This window comes from Sander lucioperca, chromosome 1, assembly GCF_008315115.2.
Source record: "Sander lucioperca isolate FBNREF2018 chromosome 1, SLUC_FBN_1.2, whole genome shotgun sequence".
NCBI lineage: Eukaryota > Metazoa > Chordata > Actinopteri > Perciformes > Percidae > Sander > Sander lucioperca.
The window spans coordinates 22,842,910-22,863,941 of record NC_050173.1 but is presented as its reverse complement, the minus strand read 5'-3'; the positions used below and the strand labels follow the sequence as shown (position 1 = coordinate 22,863,941).

Sequence of the window (21,032 nt, the reverse complement as noted above, 5' to 3'; positions counted from 1 at the left end):
TTATGAGGCATAATCTCCCCAGTCTCACATATAAACAAACTCTGTAAAAGTGAACACATTGTGATTGTATGTGCACAGTATGTGTGTTTGAGTGTAAGCACACATGTGGGAGTCAGTTAGTGTGTGCGAGTGTGTGAAAGAGAGACAGACACAGAGACACATGACAGTAATCAAGCCACTCAGGTTAGCAGTCACACATGAAACCTAAATGCAAAGACACATAACTTTGTGAAATCTTATTTAAAGATCTCAGATCTCACTAAATGGCAACAGGAACATACGTGCATGTCAACACATATACAGTCTGTGCACCGTGCTTGCATTTAGCTAGAAATAGGTTAGTTAAAGAGACACACATAGTGTGGGAATACTGTTTGACATTAATAGCCAGGTACTGTATGTGAATGTTACGAAAGAGACAGAAGGAGAGGAAAAAGGAAGAGAGGGAAAGAAGTGATAGTTCACTACTTGTTTCTTTTCATTCCTTTCTCCAAAAGGGACACCAGAGACTTTAATTACCTGCACCTGTGAGCACACAAAAGAGCCCCACCCACCAATCTGGCTGTGGACCACACCCTAGTTCCCACAGTAACTTGTTTAAGACCCCACCACATAACCCTCTCCCTCCTGTACACACACAAATAGTCCCAATACTGTACAAAGTGTAAACAGACGTGAATGAAGGAGGTCTGCAGTAGGAAGAGGAGGGTCTACTCACATCCAGAGAATCCTCGTTGACAATGATGAGGGACATGTGGTGTGTCACCAGACGACAGGAGTAACCTGAGAAACAGAAACAGACAGTGGAAGGTAGAGAATGGGGGATGGGAGAGAGATTAGATGTACTCAATACCAAAACACAGGTGAAATGAAAAACGGGTCTCATGTTCGACTGGATTTGCAAAGTCCTGCTCCATTCTCTCACACAGCTATCTGACTCCATTCTCCTCGATCAGCCTCCAGCCATCATCATATCTCTATTGTTGTCACTTATGCATAGTTCAACAACATCATGCAGAAACTAAACACAGCAAAACCACTCACTCACAATTGAATACTGAATACTAATAAATGTGTAGAGAGCAGTTCAATCATATTAAGGTGTGTGAAACACAATTTGTAGAGTTCAGTCTCAGAGGGTGTCCAAACTTTTAAACCAAATTTTGTTTTTATTTGTAAGTGTTGCTTTTGTGGACATCTGCCACAAACATCCTCCACAACTGCCAAGAGAAACCAAACGCACAAATGTCATTTCTGTGCAAATGTAAGCCCTTCTACCCTGGCCACTGGAAAATTTCACTTAGAGATTGGAGACATGTTTGGCATTTCACAGCCAACATAATGGCCGTTATTCTTCTAGCCATGATTCAATAAACTCCACAATACATACAGTTTCCTACGTTGCTGCATAACAGGCTGCAGTGACAAGGGGACTTTCTCAAGGGGACACTATCACTGGATTTGCCTGCATTACTGGCACATACTTCACTAAAAGCACCCTCACAGCTCTTACTTTCCATCTGCTTGTGGCAGAACTGTCCTTCTAATGACTTAAACTCACATTTTGGCCATAGTGTTTATTTTTAAGTGCTTTCCTCTCACCTATGTTGATGGCAGTCTCCTGCTTGTCTCCAGTGAGGACCCAGATCTTGATGTCGGCCCTCATCAGAGTGGCGATGGTCTCTGGCACGCCAGCCTGCAGACGGTCCTCTATGGCTGTGGCGCCCAACAGCAGTAAGTTCTGTTGGTGGAACAGAAAGACAGATCAAGATAATTTGAGAAGTAAGATTCAAAAAGACAGTGAGAACAAAATATGGCCCAAAGGAGGAATGTAGGTTAAAATAAAATCATATTTAGGCAACAAATTCAGCCAAACTTCCCCAGCCTGTATGTGAGGGCTCTTTCTCTCCAGAGAACATCATCCATATCTAGTTAGAGGATGAGAATGATGCCAGCAAGTTCAGTTCAGCTGGTACAGCAGCTCATTTTAGACCTCTGTACCAACTCTGTGTCTTCGTGCCAAGAAGTAACCCATTACCTTTCCCCACCTCGCTTTAATTTGTTCAGCATTTAAATGCATGTGTACCCTCATTAGACACACTCGGACGCACACACAAACACTCGCACAGACACACAAGTTAACACTACTGTGTTGTTGACTCCAGTTTTATGGGGCTTTTGGCAGGCTGGTGCAGGTAATTACCCTTGTGGTCTCCCAGTCTGAGCTCCCCTCCTCCTGCTTCCTCTTTTTTTCCCTCTTCACTTACTTTTCTCACCTAGACTCTCTACTCTAAATCCTTGGTTTTCCCACCTATTAGTTCAACTTTCTTCTGAAAATCCTAGCATCTGAAATCTCTGTTACTTTGTCTTATTCCCCATTCAGAGCTGTCTTTCTAATCAACCAATACAAGATTTCCACAATGTCATCCTTTTAGAAAGGAGCAGTATCTGTCTTTACATTCTGCTAAAAGAAAAGACAGATACCTTAAAAAGGGAAATCTGACTGTGTATTGTGATTTACGGATGTAATGAGTAATGGAGGAGCACTGTATTTGTTGAAGTGTGGGAATCAATGGAGCCACTCTGCCACCTGCTGGCAAACATGAAGTGTGTGTCTGTGAGTGTGTGAGAGTCTGGATCAGGAAAAATGTTATGACATGAAGAATTTTCAGGTATCTGCTTTGATTTCAAGACATCTCACATAAGGTTGGAGATCAACAATACACATCACTACAGTGAAAGAGATGGTGCGTTTACCTTTTCCAGTAGTTCATAACACTCCTCTAGTTTCTGAGCGCGGTCTTTGAGCACAGTACTGATACGAGTGTATTCCTTCAGCCACTCCTGGTAGGCATCTTCCTCCAGGTCCACATAGGCAAAACACAGAGTCCTCAACCCTGGACGGATGGGAGGAGAATAGGACGATCAATGTGATCAGTGGTGTCATAGAGAATAGATTACCTACTACTACTACTATAAAATAGGAGGAAATAGGCTACTATAAAACAGCGTTTTAAAAGAAAAACGATCTCTGTCCTCACAAGCGCACCGTTTCAGAACTAATCTCCATCCATACTAACATGCCCGACAGCACCTTTCACAGACCATTCACGTACGCTGGGCATGCGCTCGTAAGGATGATAACGCAGCTGGACACGGGAATTGTTGCAAATCGCTCAAATTATTGCTCACCTCTTGTGCATGTAGGCAGTAGTAGCATTATAAAACGAAGAATTACACTGCACAACAGCTGCTAGCATAAACAATAAGGTCAGCAATGGCTTTAATTCATTATCAAAGTAGAAATTAACCACTGGTAGTCCAGGGTGATGTTGTTTGTTTTCTTCCTGAAAAGGGTCACATGATAGCAGCGTGATGAATGAAGGAAGGACACGTTGTGACTGATAAAACCCAATCAAGGAGTGAATGTGGATTTCTGTGTCGTCATTTTTTTTTTTTTTTTTTATAAAAATAAAAGATCTCCGTTTCTGCCCATCCAGACTAAAACGCAACCCGAGTAGTAGTGGGAGCTAGGCGTAAACGGAGCAAAAGTTATGCGTTTTAAAACGAAAACGTATTAGTGTGGATGTAGTCTCAGGAAGGATAGTTCTGATTTCTTTTAAGCCTCAACCAAGTAATGCCAATGATTGACACTTAAACCTACCTAAATTCAGATCAGTCCCAAGACAAGGCTTATAATGGCGCTGACACACCAACCCGATAATCGGCCGTTGGACCGTCTGGCGAGGTCAGTGACTCAAGTCTGTTCGGTGTGTTCCGTGCCGTTGTCCGTCGGAGGAGCTGTCGGCCTTTATTTGGGCCGACCCGACATGCTCAGTCAGAGACAGGGCAGTCGGGACTCACCCGGAAATGGCAAGCGGATGAGCCTCTCAAAATCTGACGAAAATCTTTTAAACTGACCTTTGTTGATCAGATTCAGCAACTGCATGGCCTATTTCTCGCTTAAAATGTTTTCAGAAACACGTTTCGGTGAACTATTTTAGTACAATATGAGATCGTATTCTGAACAAGCCGCCATGACAGTCTGGCTGTGAATTTCCGGAGAAAAAAGACCCACGTGACGCGTTCGTCTTATCAGCTGCCGGTTTTCATTTTCTGGGAAACAATACAGAGAAGCGCCGCCTACTGTTACGGAGACGTATTACGTTTTGCGCACATGCAGAGTGTACACTCAAGGCAGCGTCACCTCAGTGTGTTTTGAGGCATTTTTTTTGGACCTCGGGGACCCGACTGATCAGTCCGACTACCTTTTTTGCCGACGGTCGGCTGTCTGGTTGGTGTGTAACAGACATAATACTAATACAGAGCGATAAATGTAAAGTTGAGTCAGAGTAAAAGAGTAAGGAAGTCAACACAGATAAACACAAGATAAATGGATTTCCAGTGAAATAAACAAGTATGTTTTAAACAGAAAGAAACTCAACTATGGCTTCCTCGCCCTCTCTTTTTTTTTTTTTTTACCTTCAGTAGCAAACTGTTCCAAATGAGCAAGAGTTAATTCTTTGTACTGGGACGCCTCAGTCAGACGCTCAAAAATGACATTATCCTGCAAAACAACAAAATAAGCATTAATGAAAAAGGTTCAAAGACATTTAGAGTGCTGAACTACAGTTCTAATGAGATAAACATACAGCGCCTTTGCAGTACAGCCGTAGCTTCCCGTTGGGGGTTCTGACCACGACAGACATGCGTTTGCGGTTACTGTGAATAAAGCAGTGGGTTCAGTTTCAAAACACACTACAGTCTTATGTAACGGAGTTATTTACTGGCTGTGAAGAACATATATGGGAGTATTACCTGGAAAACTCCAGCACATTCAGTAGCTCATAGCTCATCTCTTTTTCTCTCTGAAATAAACAACAAAATGTCAGCTCCTAACTTTGCAAAATGCAGCTCGGTAAAAAAACACAGATACACACTTACAGCTTCAATTATGACTGAATGCGGGGTTCTTGCAGTGAACACAAAGCCGAGCCCCTTGGCCCCTTTGACAAGCGCTCCTTCATCTGGCGAAGAGGCCTGGTAAATGAGCTGGTCTTCCTCTCTCTCTGGGACCACGGTGTGGCACACTGCCATCATTGTCAGGAACTCACAGATCTGAGGTGATGTAGGCTGAAGACACACACAAACAGAGTGGACATGGTTCTTAACAGCATCCTCTTGTCATTTGGGGCTTTTTGCTTCAAATAAAAAAAATATAAGAAAAGCTTCAGTGACACCTACATGGGTCTCAATGTTTTGGACGAGAGTTGGGTCATCAAACTCTGTAGAGTTATTGCTGGCGGGCGGCAGATTGCTGTGAGACAAGAAAAATACATTTATGGCAGGAGTTATTCTAATATTGTGTAGATATTTTGTTGGCATTCAAATAGCATTTCAGGCTGAGTTTTGTCAACTTTCTGTATATTTTTCTGATCAACACATACTCTACACAGTACATTGATTTCTCAAAACATACAGAGCCTAAAATGGAGAAAAGAATATCAAATAAGGGAAGACAGATGAGAAGGTCACTAACCCGAAGTCCTCCATTGAACGATCACAGTCAAGATCAGGGAAGTGGCTGCAGTGATGATTAAGGTTGTATTGGAAAAGGAATCAATCAGTCGGTGAGTTGGTTAGTTCATTTGATCAAGCATGCAAGAGTTCAATCAATTGAATTAATACCAGCTAATTCTTCATTACAAGTTAGTCTTAGACGATTATTTAGTTAAAGAGATTAAAAGGTTACTCAGTGCTAAAGTGCATTCAGTGGCATTCTGAGCTCATTTTCTTTTAGTAGGTAGCTCCTTTCACAGGTAAAGCTAAGAGGCAAGAATGACTTTACAAAAAAAAAAAAAAAGAGATGACTGACCCATATGTAATTCCCGCAATGGTACACTTCTTGAAGTGCATGACATTACAGGTCAGTGTTCCTGTCTTGTCGGAAAAGAGATACTTCACCTGGAAAAGACAGACAACGGAAAAGACAGGTGCATTGATTCACGTGTATGCAATGGTAACTTTGGGAATTCCTACTTTGTGTGTGTGTGTGTGTGTGTGTGTGTGTGTGTGTGTGTGTGTGTGTGTGTGTGTGTGTGTGTGTGAGAGAGAGAGACGGAAAGGTGTGTCAGATGTTTGTAGGGTGACCATACAGATATTTTTTGATGTTTGTGTTTTTTAATGTTATCTGTTGATTGTTGGAGCAGACGATGCAAGGACATTTTCTGTGTGAACAGACTAGAGGATGGATACCCGAACCGAGCCCGTCGGGCTGGGCCGGGTTCGGACAGATATTTAGAAATGATGTTCAGGTTCGGGTCGGGCTCGGTCACATCAGCGCGATAAGGCATTGAACATTTTAAATTTAAAAAAGCTTATTATGTAGGTGCGCGCCTGTGTTAAAGTGTGCTTGTTGCCCCGTGTGCACTGATGTGCTCATCTGTTGACATTTCCGAATGCCTTCCTACAGTTGCTTAATAAAAGTGGGCTTTCCACACAAATAAACGTATGTGTCATTTTAACTGTGTCTGGCTCGGGTCGGGCTCGGACATAAATTTCTTAATGCCTGTCGGGCTCGGGCTGGGTTCAGTTACTGCTCTGTCGGACGTGGGCCGGGCTCGGACAGAAAAATGCGGCCCGATCCACACTCTAGAACAGACAATAAAGTGTTATCTTATCTTATCATCCTAAAGCCACTGGTTATGAGGAGGGATAGGAACTGACCTGGCCCAGTTCCTCATTAAGATTGGACGTTCGAGCCACGGCCGGTGTGTCTGTCTCTGCGTAGTACATCTCCTCATCCTGGGGGGGAAAACAAAAAGCAAACAAAGTGATCAGGAATATTTGACTACTTACAGTAAGTTAATTTGAAAACATGCATTACAAAACACACATGGACCATACCCAGTTGATGAAGAGGGCCTGTGTGAACTTGACCACTTCCAGAGTGACCAGCAGGCTGATGGGGATCAGGTTGTTGTACAGGATGATGAACGTCAGCAGGTTATATGCAAAGTTAGTGGAGATGTCACCTGCATAAACAGACAATATTCACTCATTTACTGACCCTTAAATTGTGTATTCATCCCAATTCCTTACCAAGACTTAAGTCACAGGTTGTGATGTGGTATGTTTGTGTGTATTCTCACCAGCCCGGGACAGGTACCAGCAGGACTCTTCAGTATGTTCTTTGTTCCAGATGGCGGCACCCACAGAGCTGATCAGGGCCATGACCAGCAGGATGCCAAACAAGACCAGGATCTGCATGTTGGTCACCCGCTCCACATTAGAGCGTTTCAGTGGTGCCTTGGTGGAGTTCTAGCAGGTGGACAGGTCAATGAATACAACACAAAGACACTCACATCAAGATGCTGCTGGGTGATGGCACAGTTTCATTGAGTTACAATGGTTTCTGTGGGAAGAAATCCACTTGCAGCAGCCTTTAAACACTTCTGCTTAACTAATTCAATTTGTCATACACAATTACAAAATCATTTTTGGCAGAAGAGTGTCAGCAATCCAAACACTGAGACTTGGATGTGCTCCCAATTATAAATGCGTCACTAAGTTAAAAGCTCTAAATTATTCCTATGAAGTTCACAAGGAAGGAATATTCTAATGAATAAATATCAAAATAAACTTGTTTTGAAGGCAGGATTTTTCACAAATCTGACAAGACACTGAGTTTACCTGCATCAGTTTGGAGTCATGGCCAGTGTAGACAACAATTCCCACAACCCACTGCGTGTTTCTGAGCTGGGCGCCGCGCAGCAACACCTGGTCTGGACCCAGGGGAGCTGGACTGAGTACAACAAGGGAGGTAATCAGTAATAAAACATGAGAAATGAATGCAAATTTAGGGCGACCAGCATTTGTGAGTCAAAGTTTTCTTTCTTCAAGTCACTTCTCAAGTTTGACTTTATTTGACTGAAAATGTATACTTTATAAAACCCTTGGTACATTTTATTTCATCAAGAAAGCAAATGTTTCACTATGATAGCCTTCACTTTTCTGGTTGACTTTTAAATTGTATCTCTTTTGTGCTGGATAAGACTATAAAATCTATGATATGTATAGCTTTATCCTGCTGTCTTGGCAGGTCTGTTTTATACAAAGATACTATTTGAATACTATTGATTTACAATTTAAAAAAAAAAAACGTTTTGCACATTACACTGACAATACACTTGCAATCAATCAATAACTGATCAACTGTGTGTGTGTGTGTGTGTGTGTGTGTGTGTGTGTGTGTGTGTGTGTGTGTGTGTGTCTCTCACTTGTGGTTCTCTAGCCGCAGTGTGCCAGTGAAGTCATACAGATGTCTGTTGGGGCCTTCGCACTCCAAACGACCAGACAGCGCAACCAAATCCTCCAGGGTCTGAAAAACAGCTGTGAGCGAGAGACCCTAGAAAAAAAAACATGACAAGACAAGGAAAGTTTATTGAGGGAGCACTTTTACCAAACAGGATTATTACAAAGTACATTACAGAAAAGCAATGTTCATAAAGCAAAACGGGTCAAACACTAATAAAAATAGGAGATAAAAAGAGAACTGCATAAAACATGATGAGATCTTATGCATGACCCATGTGGATGCAAATGTTAGGGAAGTAATTTGATCTAGAGTCCTTAAAGCCAATCTCAACATTGTTTTAACATCTTTTATTAATTTGTTCATTTGCATCTTAACTGTAACAAGTATTAGATGTTTTTAATAACAACACATACTCTCTACTAAAACCTAAATATGAAGTTCCTTGCTGACCATGTGCAGAATTCATGCACTGAGAAATCTGACAAACTGACCGCTATGCTCCTGTGTCATACCTGTCTGATCTTCAGGTTGGTTTCTCCATCCAGGTTGGAGGTCTCAGTGTAACACATGGCCTGTGGCTCGCTGTGGAGAAGATGCATCAAAACATGCTTAAAATGATTAATCCAATAATCGTCAGGAAATCAGTCAGCAACAATTCTAATAATCAATTAAGGAATTGTCTTTTTAATAATAACTTCATTAACATCATTATTATTACATATTTGCTTTTCAAAAATAAATATTTGCTTCCTTTACATGATGATGGCATTGCCATGAACGCTTTTGAGGTTTAGACTGTTGATCAATTTTAAGACACTAATTTAGATTCCCACAATTTCAGATTGCATTTTATCATTACATTTCATATACTAAATGATTATCAACAGACTAATCGACAGATTGATTGATAATGAAAATAATCATGAGTTTCAGTCCTAAAAAGTAGTATAAAACACAACAAATGATTAAAACACATATACAGACAAATGTACATAAATAGATATGGGTGCTGACAAACACAAACACACACACACACACACACACACACACACACTCATACACACGGACGTCTGACCTGGAGGACACAATAACCATGTCAGCCGGAAGGTGCTGGCCATTGGTCACCTTCACTATGTCTCCTACTGCCACCTTGTGGACAGGTTGCAGCAGTGCAACAGCATGAGAGAGAAAAGGTGGGGAGAAAGAAGAAGAGGGGTGTTAAGGCAGAGGGTAAAGGGTAATAGGAGGGGTAAAAGAGGGAGACAGAGAGAGAGGAAACATGAGGTTGGTTAATTAGTGACCAAACGAGAGGCAGCCAATAGAGAGAGAGAAGACTGAGCTAAAGAGACAGTGAGCACAGCGGTGCATAGCATTAAGTCTTTTGATTAGGCTGCAACAGAGGCAGGCCAGAATGAGATGTAAAGAGTGCAAGCATGTAGATAAAGAGAGAGAATGAGCAGAGAAAAAAGAAGCCACTCAATATTAACTTTACAAATCTGTAGCTTTTAAAATAGTACATTTAAAAAAAACTGTTAAAACAATTCCTATGACACTTTCAGGATTCTCCTTTCAAGAAAATTGAGCATTTCAAGGGAACTACTTGTCACCACCTCTCTTTAACCTGAAAATAATTGAGTTAGCAGGGCAGCTGGAACAAATTCCTTCACCTTTTCTGAGCCTGAATAACAAAGGACTATATTCCTGCTCTACACCACATAACAAGGACTCACATTTGATTTGATTTGACCTGCTGGAGCAAGACTGTACTGTACACAGCTGGACTGGAGTTAATGAGTACATTCAAGATGAAGACCACATCCCAAGAAAATAGTTGTGCATTTGTTGTACAAGAACATACAGTGAACATGCATTGTACTGAGGGTTCATTTTGTTTAGGCAACTTTAACTTGGCAGAGAGAGAAGAAAAAGCTTTGTGTGAAAAGGACAATTAGACTCACTGGTTCAGATGAACTGCAGAAAACCTAATTATTCAACAAACAAGACGTGCCTATGTGGAATATTGGAAAACAATCACCAACTAACTCACTTGTTATCTGGCCCTAAAACATTATAAATACTAAGTGGAAGAGTATCTTTCTACTGTCAGGAACCCAAAGCACAGACAGACCCTGACCAAACAGACTGAGTGACTACAGTCTAGCCACAAGAAGTGGAACACGAGAAATCCTGGAAACCAAAAGAGGAGAAAATATGGAATAACTTCACAACAGGTGAGATTGAGACAAATGTAACCATTTAATAAAATACGGCAAAAGATTTGATGTTAGTCCCCAATTTTACAAAACTAGACCATTGTTTTATGACTAATTGCATTATCTTATATCTACGTTATTATTTGAATGTTTTTGCTTTATCTAGTTTAGTTTGCTAATTTACCTATTGTTTTCTATTTTTAGAAGAAATGTATCTTTTAAGATAGCACTTCTTAGATGCTTCTTACAGTATTATTTTACATCATTCATGCCAATAAAGTATGTTAAATTGAATTGTAAAACTAAGCGAGCTAGAGAGAAAGGCAAAGCACAGGAGTGATGAGTGAGAGAGCAACAAAGATGAAGTCTGTGATGATTGGGATACCTGTTTCCAGATGATCGTCTGCCAGGCTCCGTTGCGCAGCACTGAGAGACAAGGACAACACAGCCATCAGTCAGCCTATAGAGCAGCACTCATTCAGTATTCATAGCAACTCAACTTTTTGTCTGGGGCCTGCACTATAGTGAGTGACAGACAACAGCCATTCACTCAGCCATGAAAGAAAAACAAAACCCACACAAATAGACGCAAGCACACTCATGGAAAAAGCGCACCGACAGTTGATGCACATCACCAAGCACAGACACGCAGACGATACCTGTTGTCTTCTTCTTGTTTACTGTGTTGTCTGCTTTGTGTCTTTTCTGTGAAGACACAAATAAAGATGCATTAGCTTTTAAGATAAGCATATGATGTCTCTATCTCCTACACTTTAAAAAAGGTAAAGTAAAAAAAAAAAAAGTAGTAAAGTCAGCCCATATAGCAGTTGGTACTGTGGTACTCACATAGTCCTCTATCATCTCTTTGATCCCGGCTACAGTGAGGATGAAGATGAGTGGGACCAGTGTGGTGTAGCGACCGGTCGGTGATACATCAGGGATTTGCTAATAAGAGTCAAGAGAGGCAGCACTCAGAAATAATTGCCGATAGGGAGTGTGTTGAGTAGCGTAAAGCACCCATAATGGACTAATACTGCGATGGCACAGATAAACATTAGACAAGGCAGTGGAGTATAGTGAGTGTAGGGTATAATGAATCTTCCATAATGGAAGGCAGTGCAACTTTTTATGAGGCTCGCACAGAGGAAAAAACAAAACAAGTGCTCGTTTTCTCCTCCCATTCTTGAGGAAGACAATATTGTCAACCAATCAGATAGCAACTACAGAGTGGGATTAGTGATTATCTCCAATGATCAAATTTCTTCTTTTTTTCAGTTGAGAAACAGTCTAAAAGTTGCCATAGGACTAAACATGTAAGGAAAATGATGAATAAAAATGTGTAATTCATTTTTTGCAAATGAGTCAATTAGTATTATCTAATATTGATATATTAATTGTGACACAAGCCTGTGATGTGACACTTTTGTGAAATGTTCATGATTCATATTCATCTTGTACTTTGATCCTTCAGGCTTTCTGAAAAAAAGTACCAAATCTTAACTTTTTCCATCTCGACAACAACTCTCAATAATCCATAACTCGGTATTTAAGAAATAGCTGGGCCTGTGGGAGTCCTGAAATGTTTTAGAACAGACTTTTCAGGATGTGTCATATAAAGCCTGTGTGGGCCACAGAATCAATTCAGCTTAAACCAAACAGCACATCGAGCCAACAGCGCTGATCACTGTTATTAATATTTTGTGCCTGGGGTTTACCTGCATGAGTGCGATGAACAGGAAAAAGGCGTTGGCAGCCCGCCGGATCTGCTCATACAGGAACCGGGGCAGGAAAGTGAGAACCCCATACTTGGTGGTACTGCAGAAGAAGAGAAGACAAGGAGAGAGGAAACTTAAGGCAAATGGAGGCAGAGCTAGGTAGTGCATTAGCAAAAATAGGAATTCATGAATAAATTGTGTGCTAATGATTGTTTTCACATGACACACTCAAACAGCATTACCTTAAATGAATAACAGACTCCATTTAGGTTTTAATATTGCAGCACTTGAAAATCTATTAGAAACACTCAATAATGGTCAGAGAGAGCAAACAGAGCCATTATGGGGTGCACACACATCACACTTATAAATAGACCAATACTTTAAATCCAGGAATCTAAATTTAGAACCTGCATCCCATAAAATAGGTGTAAGAAACCTTGGGGACCTCAACTTGTCTGTCAATCAACTGCATTGATCAGCCAACTGTATTGATTAGCCTTGTTATAGCCAGGAACTACCGTAAGAGCTTTTAGAGAGGCTAAAAAAAAAAAAAAAAAAAGTCAACCTTCAAGTCAAGGCCTGCCTTGTTTTTTTCTTTATGCTCGCGGTGAACAGTAGGAGCTTCTGCAAAGGCACTTGTATAATGGATGTTGTGTGTTTGTGGGTGTTTGTGTATGTGCGTGAGTGCATCACTGAGTTGGAAAAAAACAACAACCTCCATCACAGTTCAGAATCTCCTAGGAGATAACCCGTTGTAGTGGAATTTCCAGAAACACCATGTTTTGGTATGATGAAAAGGGAAAGTTTAGACAACATTAGGTCATTCATTGGTCACAGTTCAGGCGACCAGAATATTTGGCCAGTCTCTAACAACCAAACCTCTTCCTGTATAACTGTTTGTCTATCTACAGATTCAACGTGTCTACGTAGGCAGCTACATGATAAGGGAATGTTTTGTCTCAGGACTGTGTCCTTTCGGAGGTCGGTGGGCCAGCCACACTTTAGCATAGTTTCCAGAGAGAGAGATGAACTAGGCTTTAGTATCTGTGTTTACGGCGACTGCAATATCTTTGTTTAAAAGGTCCAGCTAAATGTAACACCTCCAGCATGAGTTTAAATACACCTTGTGGAAGACAGGAACTTCAGAGCACAATAAACATTGTGGGTAAACTGTACTGTCTGCCTAATTGTCTCCTCAATTGAGTGTTCATGAAATGCTTCTGTGTAAGTAATTAATCTCCCGAACCTTCTTCACGTATATGAATGAATTGTGCTGCTCCTGAGTTTTTCATTAACACCTGTAACCACCTTTTCCATCTGCCTCAGTCACACAGACACAAAACTACAAAGAGCAGGACATTACACACAAAACAGAGTAGCAACAGCTGTTAGTCTGTCGCACACACATACTCAATGTCCTGACCCTAATGCTCTGGATACCTCTGAGTTAGTGATACTACACCTATGATCCAGCAGATAAAGATGCCTTAATCTAATCAAAGAAAATTGATATCGGACGCAACGCGCACACACACACACACACACACACACACACACACACACACACACACACACACACACACACACACACACACACACACACACACACACTTTTCATACTATAGATGTCCAACTTGCTGGTGGTGTTAGCAGCTGTTAGCTGCAGGGGTGAGGCTCCCCTGTTGCTGTGTGGCTTTGTCATGTTTTTTATTTAAAAAGGTCAGTGTTCTTCCTATATTACAGGCCAAAAGAAAACACTGGGCTGAAGTCAGAGAGGAGTCATCCCTCCAAGTGAAAGAACACAAGCAAAACACAGGCAGGTAGATTTGTTGAAAATACAACTGTTTGTTAAGTAATTGTCAGTTTTAATTTCTGCAACAAGTTGATTTAATTTTTGATGTATCAATAGAATGGAACGTGTGATTTAGCTAAACATTATTTACTTACATTATTTCATGTCTTTTCCAAAGAATAATAGAGCAGGTTACTTTACTGCATCTGTGCACAGGAGAGCAGCACTAATGCTCAGTGTAAACACAACTGCATACAATGAAATATGGAAGTAAAAAGGACCTAGGGAGTGGAGAGGAGACTAGCACACAGATAAAAGCTACAAGGCCTTAATCTCAGAAAAATCAATAATGCTATTGAACCTTTCAAACATCGACTAAAGAATTACAGGAACACAGGGACATCAGAGGGCACTGCTCTGGAGCCAGAGTGCTCTTGACTCTCCAATCAGCATAAAGCGAGGGGCAGAACACCACATGTGATCCAATCAGGTGAGCCAGGGAGCACTTGCCTTAATCTTATTCGTAGAGCTGAAATAGTCTCTTTTAAAAGTGAAATTAAATCTCCCGACAGTAATGGCAGACCACTGAATGTCAATTCACAGAACATGAGCCCAGTGCTCCCTATGGCGCCAGGCACAGTTATATAGGAATAATAAAAGGTCGGACAAGGGACAAATTAAATTGGCATCTGCCTAATTCAAACTCCAATACATGCCTGCGACTTAATATTTACAACCACAACACAACCCATAAAATTTGCAGCTGATAGCTGGGACGATACTTATAAACGAGACTTCTCCACTTCAGTACATGTCGTTGCACTTCTCCGCTGCTTATGACAGATTAACATACAAGCAGGAAATTCACTCCGACGTTCATGGTTGAACCACAGGGGGCCACCAAGACACATCACAATATATGAAATAATGATACTCTAAGTGTGGTCCAAGATTTGTATTCCACTTCAGACCACAAAAATGACACCTCCAAAGTCTGAGAAATCAGACACAGCTAGGGCGCTTTCTGAAATTTATGTAAATGCCTGCAAGTGTAGTTACTTTACTTTCATTGGCAGCCTTAAATATTCATTAGGACATATTGATTAAGCAACAGAGTCATGTTAAGTTGTTAAGCCAAGCACGTTTCAACACTGAGATTCTTAAGTGGACTTCAGGCAGGGACATACATCAGCCTCTCCCGTCAGGCCGCTGCAGAGTTGCAACTTAATAGGTGAGTTATTAAATAGCCTTATCAATATAGTTTCACCTGTACAATTGTAGTAATTGCAAAACTAAAGCTTATAAACACCTTGTTTTTTCTTTTATGTTACTATAATTAAAAGGCAAAACTAAAAGAAAGGGATATGTTTAAGAGGGAGAGAAGAAGAGGAGCAAAATCTCAGTGGTCCAAAGTCTACTACTACGCATATGGCATGCCAGAAAGAAAGACATGGCTAAACAGGCTTTAACAGGCTGTCCTTCAACCTGACAACATGGGTGTAAAGCCCCTCTGAGCAAATATCCACCATGCTTAAGTGTCCTTTAGCAAAACACAGAATCCCTACAAGCGGACCCTGCACTCTGTCCTCAGGCAGGCAAACAACTAAAGTAAATATATCACCCTCTGAGTACACAAAATAAACAAAAAGTATCAGATAAGATGACCAGAGGTTTCATAAATCTGGTGATATGTATACTTTGCTATGGTAATTAAGCACAAATTAAAGCTTCTGGGAAACAATTAAAACATGAAATTACTTTTGATCTACTCTGTCTACTGGCTATACATCAAGTAGGCTACTATTTGACTTCCAGTGTACACCGTACAAATCAGTGCATGATACAAGCCACACAACATGCATCACGACAAAACGTTCTGTCGGTAAAAGCCCAGAGTGACACCTACCTGACATGGTTGTCGCAGAACTTGGTATTCTGTGGCCGGTTGAGCAGCACCGTCCGCGCGGTGGCGTCTATGGGATCAGCCTGGGAAGTGGTCCCGGACATCTCATCATCTGCCTTGCGGTAACCGCCGGACGAGCAAGCAGCTCCTGCACCGTTGGATTGATGGGAGAGAGGCGAGGCTGAGTGAGTGCGAGGCAGTGAGATAGAGATAGAGAGAGAGAGAGAGAGAGAGAGACGGAGGGAGAGAGAGAGAGAAAGAGAGAGAGAGACATATACGGGAGACGTGGTTTACGGTTCAAAAGCGAAGGCGACCAATTAGTACTAGAGGCTACTGTATGCTGATGTCTGCGGAAGCCGGGGTCGATTCAATGACGTTTTCCGTTATAAACACCCCCTTGTCTTTCAGTATTATTATGCAGGTACCGTCAATGCACACGCGCGTTTCGCGACGCCCACGGGACCCCCCGCGTATAATGGATGTGCTGAGGGATGCACAATGGCGAACAAACACACCGAGTTTGTCTGTTTTATCAGCACGTCAACTTGTCCACATGTAACACAGAGAAGACCCGGCGCACATCCCGGCTGTCATTAAGGCAAAAAATGATCACCCCCCAAAAGTGACAGAATAGGATGCAACACGCGTCTCCTGCAGACTCCTTGCCTCCCAGCCCGCCTGGCTTTGTCATCTCCAACCATTTTAAAGCGTCGTGATCTCCGCTCATTCACCCCCGCATGAGCTCCAGGAGCGGGACATTTTTACTCCTCGAGTGCGCCTAATGACGGGATAATGTGTATATGTATAGTTCTGCAGGGACATTGTGGGGTTAGTGAGAGCAATGCAAACAGGTCTGGACGCCACAGTTTACTCAGCTGGTACAACAACGGCGAACCTGGGCGAGGACAGATGCAGCAGCACGCCCGTGCCTCCTCTCTCCTCCTTCGGCCTTGCTGAAGAGGAAGCTCCCGGCCCTGGTGAAAGATACTGGCACGCCAAGCTTCGCAGCCGTGTCATCTGGCCACCTGCCGCCTCGAGAAGCCTTTATCGGGCGCGATTTGCACGATCTCCTCCCTCTATTTGATGCCGACTGAGCGACTCACTGCTGCCAGTGCAGACAACAAGAGGAAGCCATATGGAGCTCCTTCAGTGCTGCGGAGGGGCAAAGCCGGGACTCCACTTTTAAAGGGCCAGAAGCCTGATATCGTCTTAAGTTCTTGTGGTCAGGCAGATGGGTCAAATAACATCCCCTAAAGCAGGAACCATCCATCAGGAGATCACTTCATGTTGCTTCACCTCCACTGTGATGCCTGTGCAACAACAGTGTTCACTCACTTCAGGTTTTCTTTACATCTTTCTCATTAGTTTGCATAGATGCAGATAGTTTGTTTCATACTGCATTTCCAGTAATGAGATAAAATATAAGAATATTGTCTAGAATGCATTTATCTAAAAACCCACAGGTAAGCCACTCATTATTCTGATAATTCTATTCCCACAAGCCCTTGAAGTGTGCCTGTAGTGCTTAACTGTTAATATATGATGAGCTGTATTATGGGATTATTGTAGGCTTAATTTTCTGTGTGGGATAGTTGTTTCAGTTCTTGGTATCTATGCATTGTGTGTGTGTGTGTGTGTGTGTGTGTGTGTGTCTGTCTGTGAACAAGGCTGTAAGTTAAAACAACAACAGGCTAATTGAATAAATAATTTAGAAACAAATAAGCACTGCCAGGGTTTAGCAGATTGAATTTCCGCAGTACTGAAACTCTATTTCTCAAGCACTACAATCCGGGTCATTCTTTCCCCTCATCAATAACCAAAATATAATTATATTCCACTCAAGCTTATTGTTCTAAAGTAGGCGAGGAATTGTAAAACCACCCAGACAAAAACCAGTCAGGCTTATCTACTGGATGTGCCATTATCACTATTGACACATCAGACTTCAATTCTTCTATTTAAAAGAGACATTAGGATGTGTGTGTTTACAGGAAACAGCTATAATAATTACATTATTTATTATTATTTAAATGGGAGGCATTTATTTGGTATTTGTATACTTTTAGTTTATTTATTGTAGAATACTTCATTGCCATTATACCATTGCAAAAGAAACCTGCATGAGATCTTGAGAACACTGTTAAAAAACCCACAACAGCCCACAAAGTGTCTGCACAAGGCAGAGAGCACGGGTCAAAGTCAATCCAAGCAAAATGATAATAAGCAGCCTATCCCTCATCTCTATGTCTCTGACTAGGCTATTACCTCTGGACCTACAGAGCTATAAGTCACAATCACAGTTCAGCACTCCACACTGCAAAGGGCACTGGGGTCAATCAAGATAGCGAGTGATTGTAAGGAAATGTTTAAGGATGATACAAGGTTAAAAGGTAGCGAAGGGCGATGCACATTGTAACCTGTAATGTCAGTTTTCCTTTTCTGTCAGAAAGCAGTCCTCTTTACTTTTTAAATGTTTTTCTCTTGCCTAATGAACTGACTACTTTTTCTATATCTTGTTGCTTACTTCTGTTCTTACAGAGCTTTTTAAAATTGTACTCCTCACCCCCCTTACCTCCACCTTTTAACCCCTCTAGACTCTACCTTTCAAAGCAGATCAATTTCTCAGCAGCCCACTTCAGCTGTGATTCATTTCTGAGAAGATCAATGCATCAGTTACTCATCCCTGATGGAGTAGAGGTGCAGTCACCTCCAGAACTCATGACTGATTGGCCACCGATGAGTCAGCAGCAAACCCCAGCAGAGCACAGCCAGGTCAATTACACATGAAGCACCCAGGCTAGCCATACAGGTACCATAGGTCTGATAACCTGCGGTCAGAACAGGTAAGACTAGACTGATCTGCCCACAACAAACACTGATCTCATACACTGCTAGCAAGACTCTACCAGCTACCCATTTGGTTGGTGAGGTGAAAGCAAGAAGTGTTCCCTTTCTTAAAAACAATCTAATGCATCAATTAGCCAAACTTCAATCCATATGTATGCAATTTTAATAGCCCTTTTACTATCTCTCTAACATGAATACTAGTCATTAGAAGCCTATTAAACCAAACACACTTTACACAGTGGGCAGATAAAATCACCAGTTTCAGTAAGCAGAACAAGGGCAATGTAGTCTGAAAATGCAGACAATTAAATCCATCATGTATGTCATTGGAAGAAGATGTCACTAATCACAAGCTTCATAGTATCTTAATATGGAGTATTGGTACTTTTGGTTTTGGGCTGAGCCAAAGCTGCCCTGGTCTGGAGCCAAAGTTTCACTGTTAAAAGCAAGCTAGGCTACTGAATAATGGATGAAGACAGGCTGCATAATTCATCTACATTTTCCAGTATGGCAGAGCATATTTCACCAGACGCTCTGCCTTGGTGCTGTGCCCTAGTCTTCACTCAAGAAACAGTCACTATCATGGTGTCTTCCTCAGCAACTGTGTTAAGTAGCGCAACTGCCAGAATTGTGTTTTCAATGGCACAAATATAACTTTTGGAAAAGCTTACATGTTTAATTAAATCATGTCTAATAGAGATGCACTTCACATCTTTCTAAACACCGCCGAGAGCTGAAATGAGCATGGCAAATCAGAGTATCTTGCATAAACTGTGCATATTTTATCCCAGCATGTTTTGTTTTCCTCACTTGGAAACATGGCCAATTAAAAAGAATACGTTATCTTTCCCCATATGTTTCTGTCCAGCCCACAACCCTGCTGTGTTGTCAGAAAAGCATTACCAACAGAGCGTCGTCTGTCTGGGTGAACCCTACGTCCCATGGCTGTCCTGGTCTCTTAGGTGACCCGCAGGCCCGATTTGCAGGTCCTGGTTGACTTAGCCTCAAGCATTTGCAGATCCTGGTTGACCTAGCCTCAAACATTTGCAGGTCCTGGTTGACCTAGCCTCAAGCATTCCCAGTGGGTCCATTTGCCACCGTAACAGAGTAGGAAATAAGGCAAGAAAGCCTCTTACGAGCCAAGTGAACAAGCATGGTAATCCCCTCTGTGTCTGCTCTGCAACTTCACCTGCTGCTAATCCATAACCTGATAATCCTACAGGTGACACTGCAGCACGCACACAAACACACATTACACTAATGTATGCATATGCACATACACACTCACATTGACACTGTTTTATGGGCACTCCGTCACACACACACACACGCACACACACACAAACAGGTGAACATTCATCTTTTATTGCCAAAAAACATGCAAGGCCCCAACATGCTGCTACTCCCCTGTTTCCTCTCTAAATAAATCCAGCTCAGTCACTTATGTGTCATACACAGATGCAGCAGTGTTCATGTACATGCTCTATTCAGGCATGCCATGTCCACACAAGCATGTGCTGTGTTCAACAGCATGCATATGTGTTTACATTGAAAGTTTTGCTTGAAGACCCCAGTGCATCGATCTGTCTTCATCAGCATGGTCTGACATGAGTTGCCACCGCACTTTCTACAAGCACATGCAGTGAAAGGTTTAATGCCTGTTCAGCATTCATCACTCCAGGCCCCAATGAGCTACAGATTATTCAGGGTCCACAGCAGAAATATCATGTCTTAACCTTTTCAGATAAGAACCAGAGACACTCTAGTAAGTAACTAGACAATGTAGCTCTTGAGGGCCAGGGGTTGGGAAACACCTGCTCCTAATTGTTGGCCGCTTGGCCACATGCACCTTTGGGACTCTGGACACAAATGGGGCGTCATCCAGTCTAATTCGAGCAAACTCACTTTTGTCAAACCTGTCTGTGAGGCAGGCACGCATGGTAGCGCCGGTGCCCTCGCCTGGGTCCTGCAGTTCAGAAGCCTCCTGCCTAATGGTGGTCAACACTAACTGCTCTGTGGGCACCAGAGAGGCCGCGGCAGGAGAAAACAACACACACAAGACAAGAAGTCAATATAAAGATACCGCACACTGTGGCACACAACAACGGAACTGTAAATGTGTTTGTATGTGGCAGTCGCTGGAAGCATTAATAGTGAGATGGGATTCATGCCTGCCTGTAGGCCTGAAGAGATGCTCACAGACATGGACTTCACCAAAACGTTGTAGCTTGTGCAGGAGTGC

At 42.1% G+C, this 21,032-nt stretch overlaps 1 protein-coding gene across 9 annotated transcripts in view; it reads right to left on the bottom strand.

The window, feature by feature from the left end:
- atp8a2 (ATPase phospholipid transporting 8A2) overlaps nucleotides 1-21,032 on the bottom strand; it is a 49,358-nt gene that overhangs the window by 25,703 nt on the left and 2,623 nt on the right. For 2 of the 9 annotated variants that reach the window (XR_004101993.2, XM_031282208.2), the window contains exons 2-24: nucleotides 20,696-20,803; nucleotides 15,947-16,091; nucleotides 12,246-12,345; nucleotides 11,377-11,475; nucleotides 11,190-11,235; nucleotides 10,916-10,956; nucleotides 9,393-9,466; nucleotides 8,830-8,899; nucleotides 8,280-8,407; nucleotides 7,693-7,804; nucleotides 7,152-7,320; nucleotides 6,907-7,034; nucleotides 6,727-6,804; nucleotides 5,876-5,964; nucleotides 5,540-5,584; nucleotides 5,245-5,317; nucleotides 4,945-5,133; nucleotides 4,819-4,868; nucleotides 4,653-4,722; nucleotides 4,483-4,567; nucleotides 2,758-2,897; nucleotides 1,603-1,741; nucleotides 719-783 (exon numbers count right to left, since the gene is read on the bottom strand). Coding sequence is in view for 8 of the 9 variants with exons in the window: in XM_031282208.2 (XP_031138068.1) it covers nucleotides 719-783; nucleotides 1,603-1,741; nucleotides 2,758-2,897; nucleotides 4,483-4,567; nucleotides 4,653-4,722; nucleotides 4,819-4,868; nucleotides 4,945-5,133; nucleotides 5,245-5,317; nucleotides 5,540-5,584; nucleotides 5,876-5,964; nucleotides 6,727-6,804; nucleotides 6,907-7,034; nucleotides 7,152-7,320; nucleotides 7,693-7,804; nucleotides 8,280-8,407; nucleotides 8,830-8,899; nucleotides 9,393-9,466; nucleotides 10,916-10,956; nucleotides 11,190-11,235; nucleotides 11,377-11,475; nucleotides 12,246-12,345; nucleotides 15,947-16,091; nucleotides 20,696-20,803 (2,243 nt within the window). In the remaining variant the exon portion in view is untranslated. Of the gene's footprint in view, nucleotides 1-718; nucleotides 784-1,602; nucleotides 1,742-2,757; nucleotides 2,898-4,482; nucleotides 4,568-4,652; nucleotides 4,723-4,818; nucleotides 4,869-4,944; nucleotides 5,134-5,244; nucleotides 5,318-5,539; nucleotides 5,585-5,875; nucleotides 5,965-6,726; nucleotides 6,805-6,906; nucleotides 7,035-7,151; nucleotides 7,321-7,692; nucleotides 7,805-8,279; nucleotides 8,408-8,829; nucleotides 8,900-9,392; nucleotides 9,467-10,915; nucleotides 10,957-11,189; nucleotides 11,236-11,376; nucleotides 11,476-12,245; nucleotides 12,346-15,946; nucleotides 16,125-16,838; nucleotides 17,675-19,693; nucleotides 19,901-20,695; nucleotides 20,804-21,032 lie in introns of those variants that run through there. The other 7 variants (XM_036000766.1, XM_031282212.2, XM_031282214.2 and 4 more) reach the window with 7 other exon arrangements.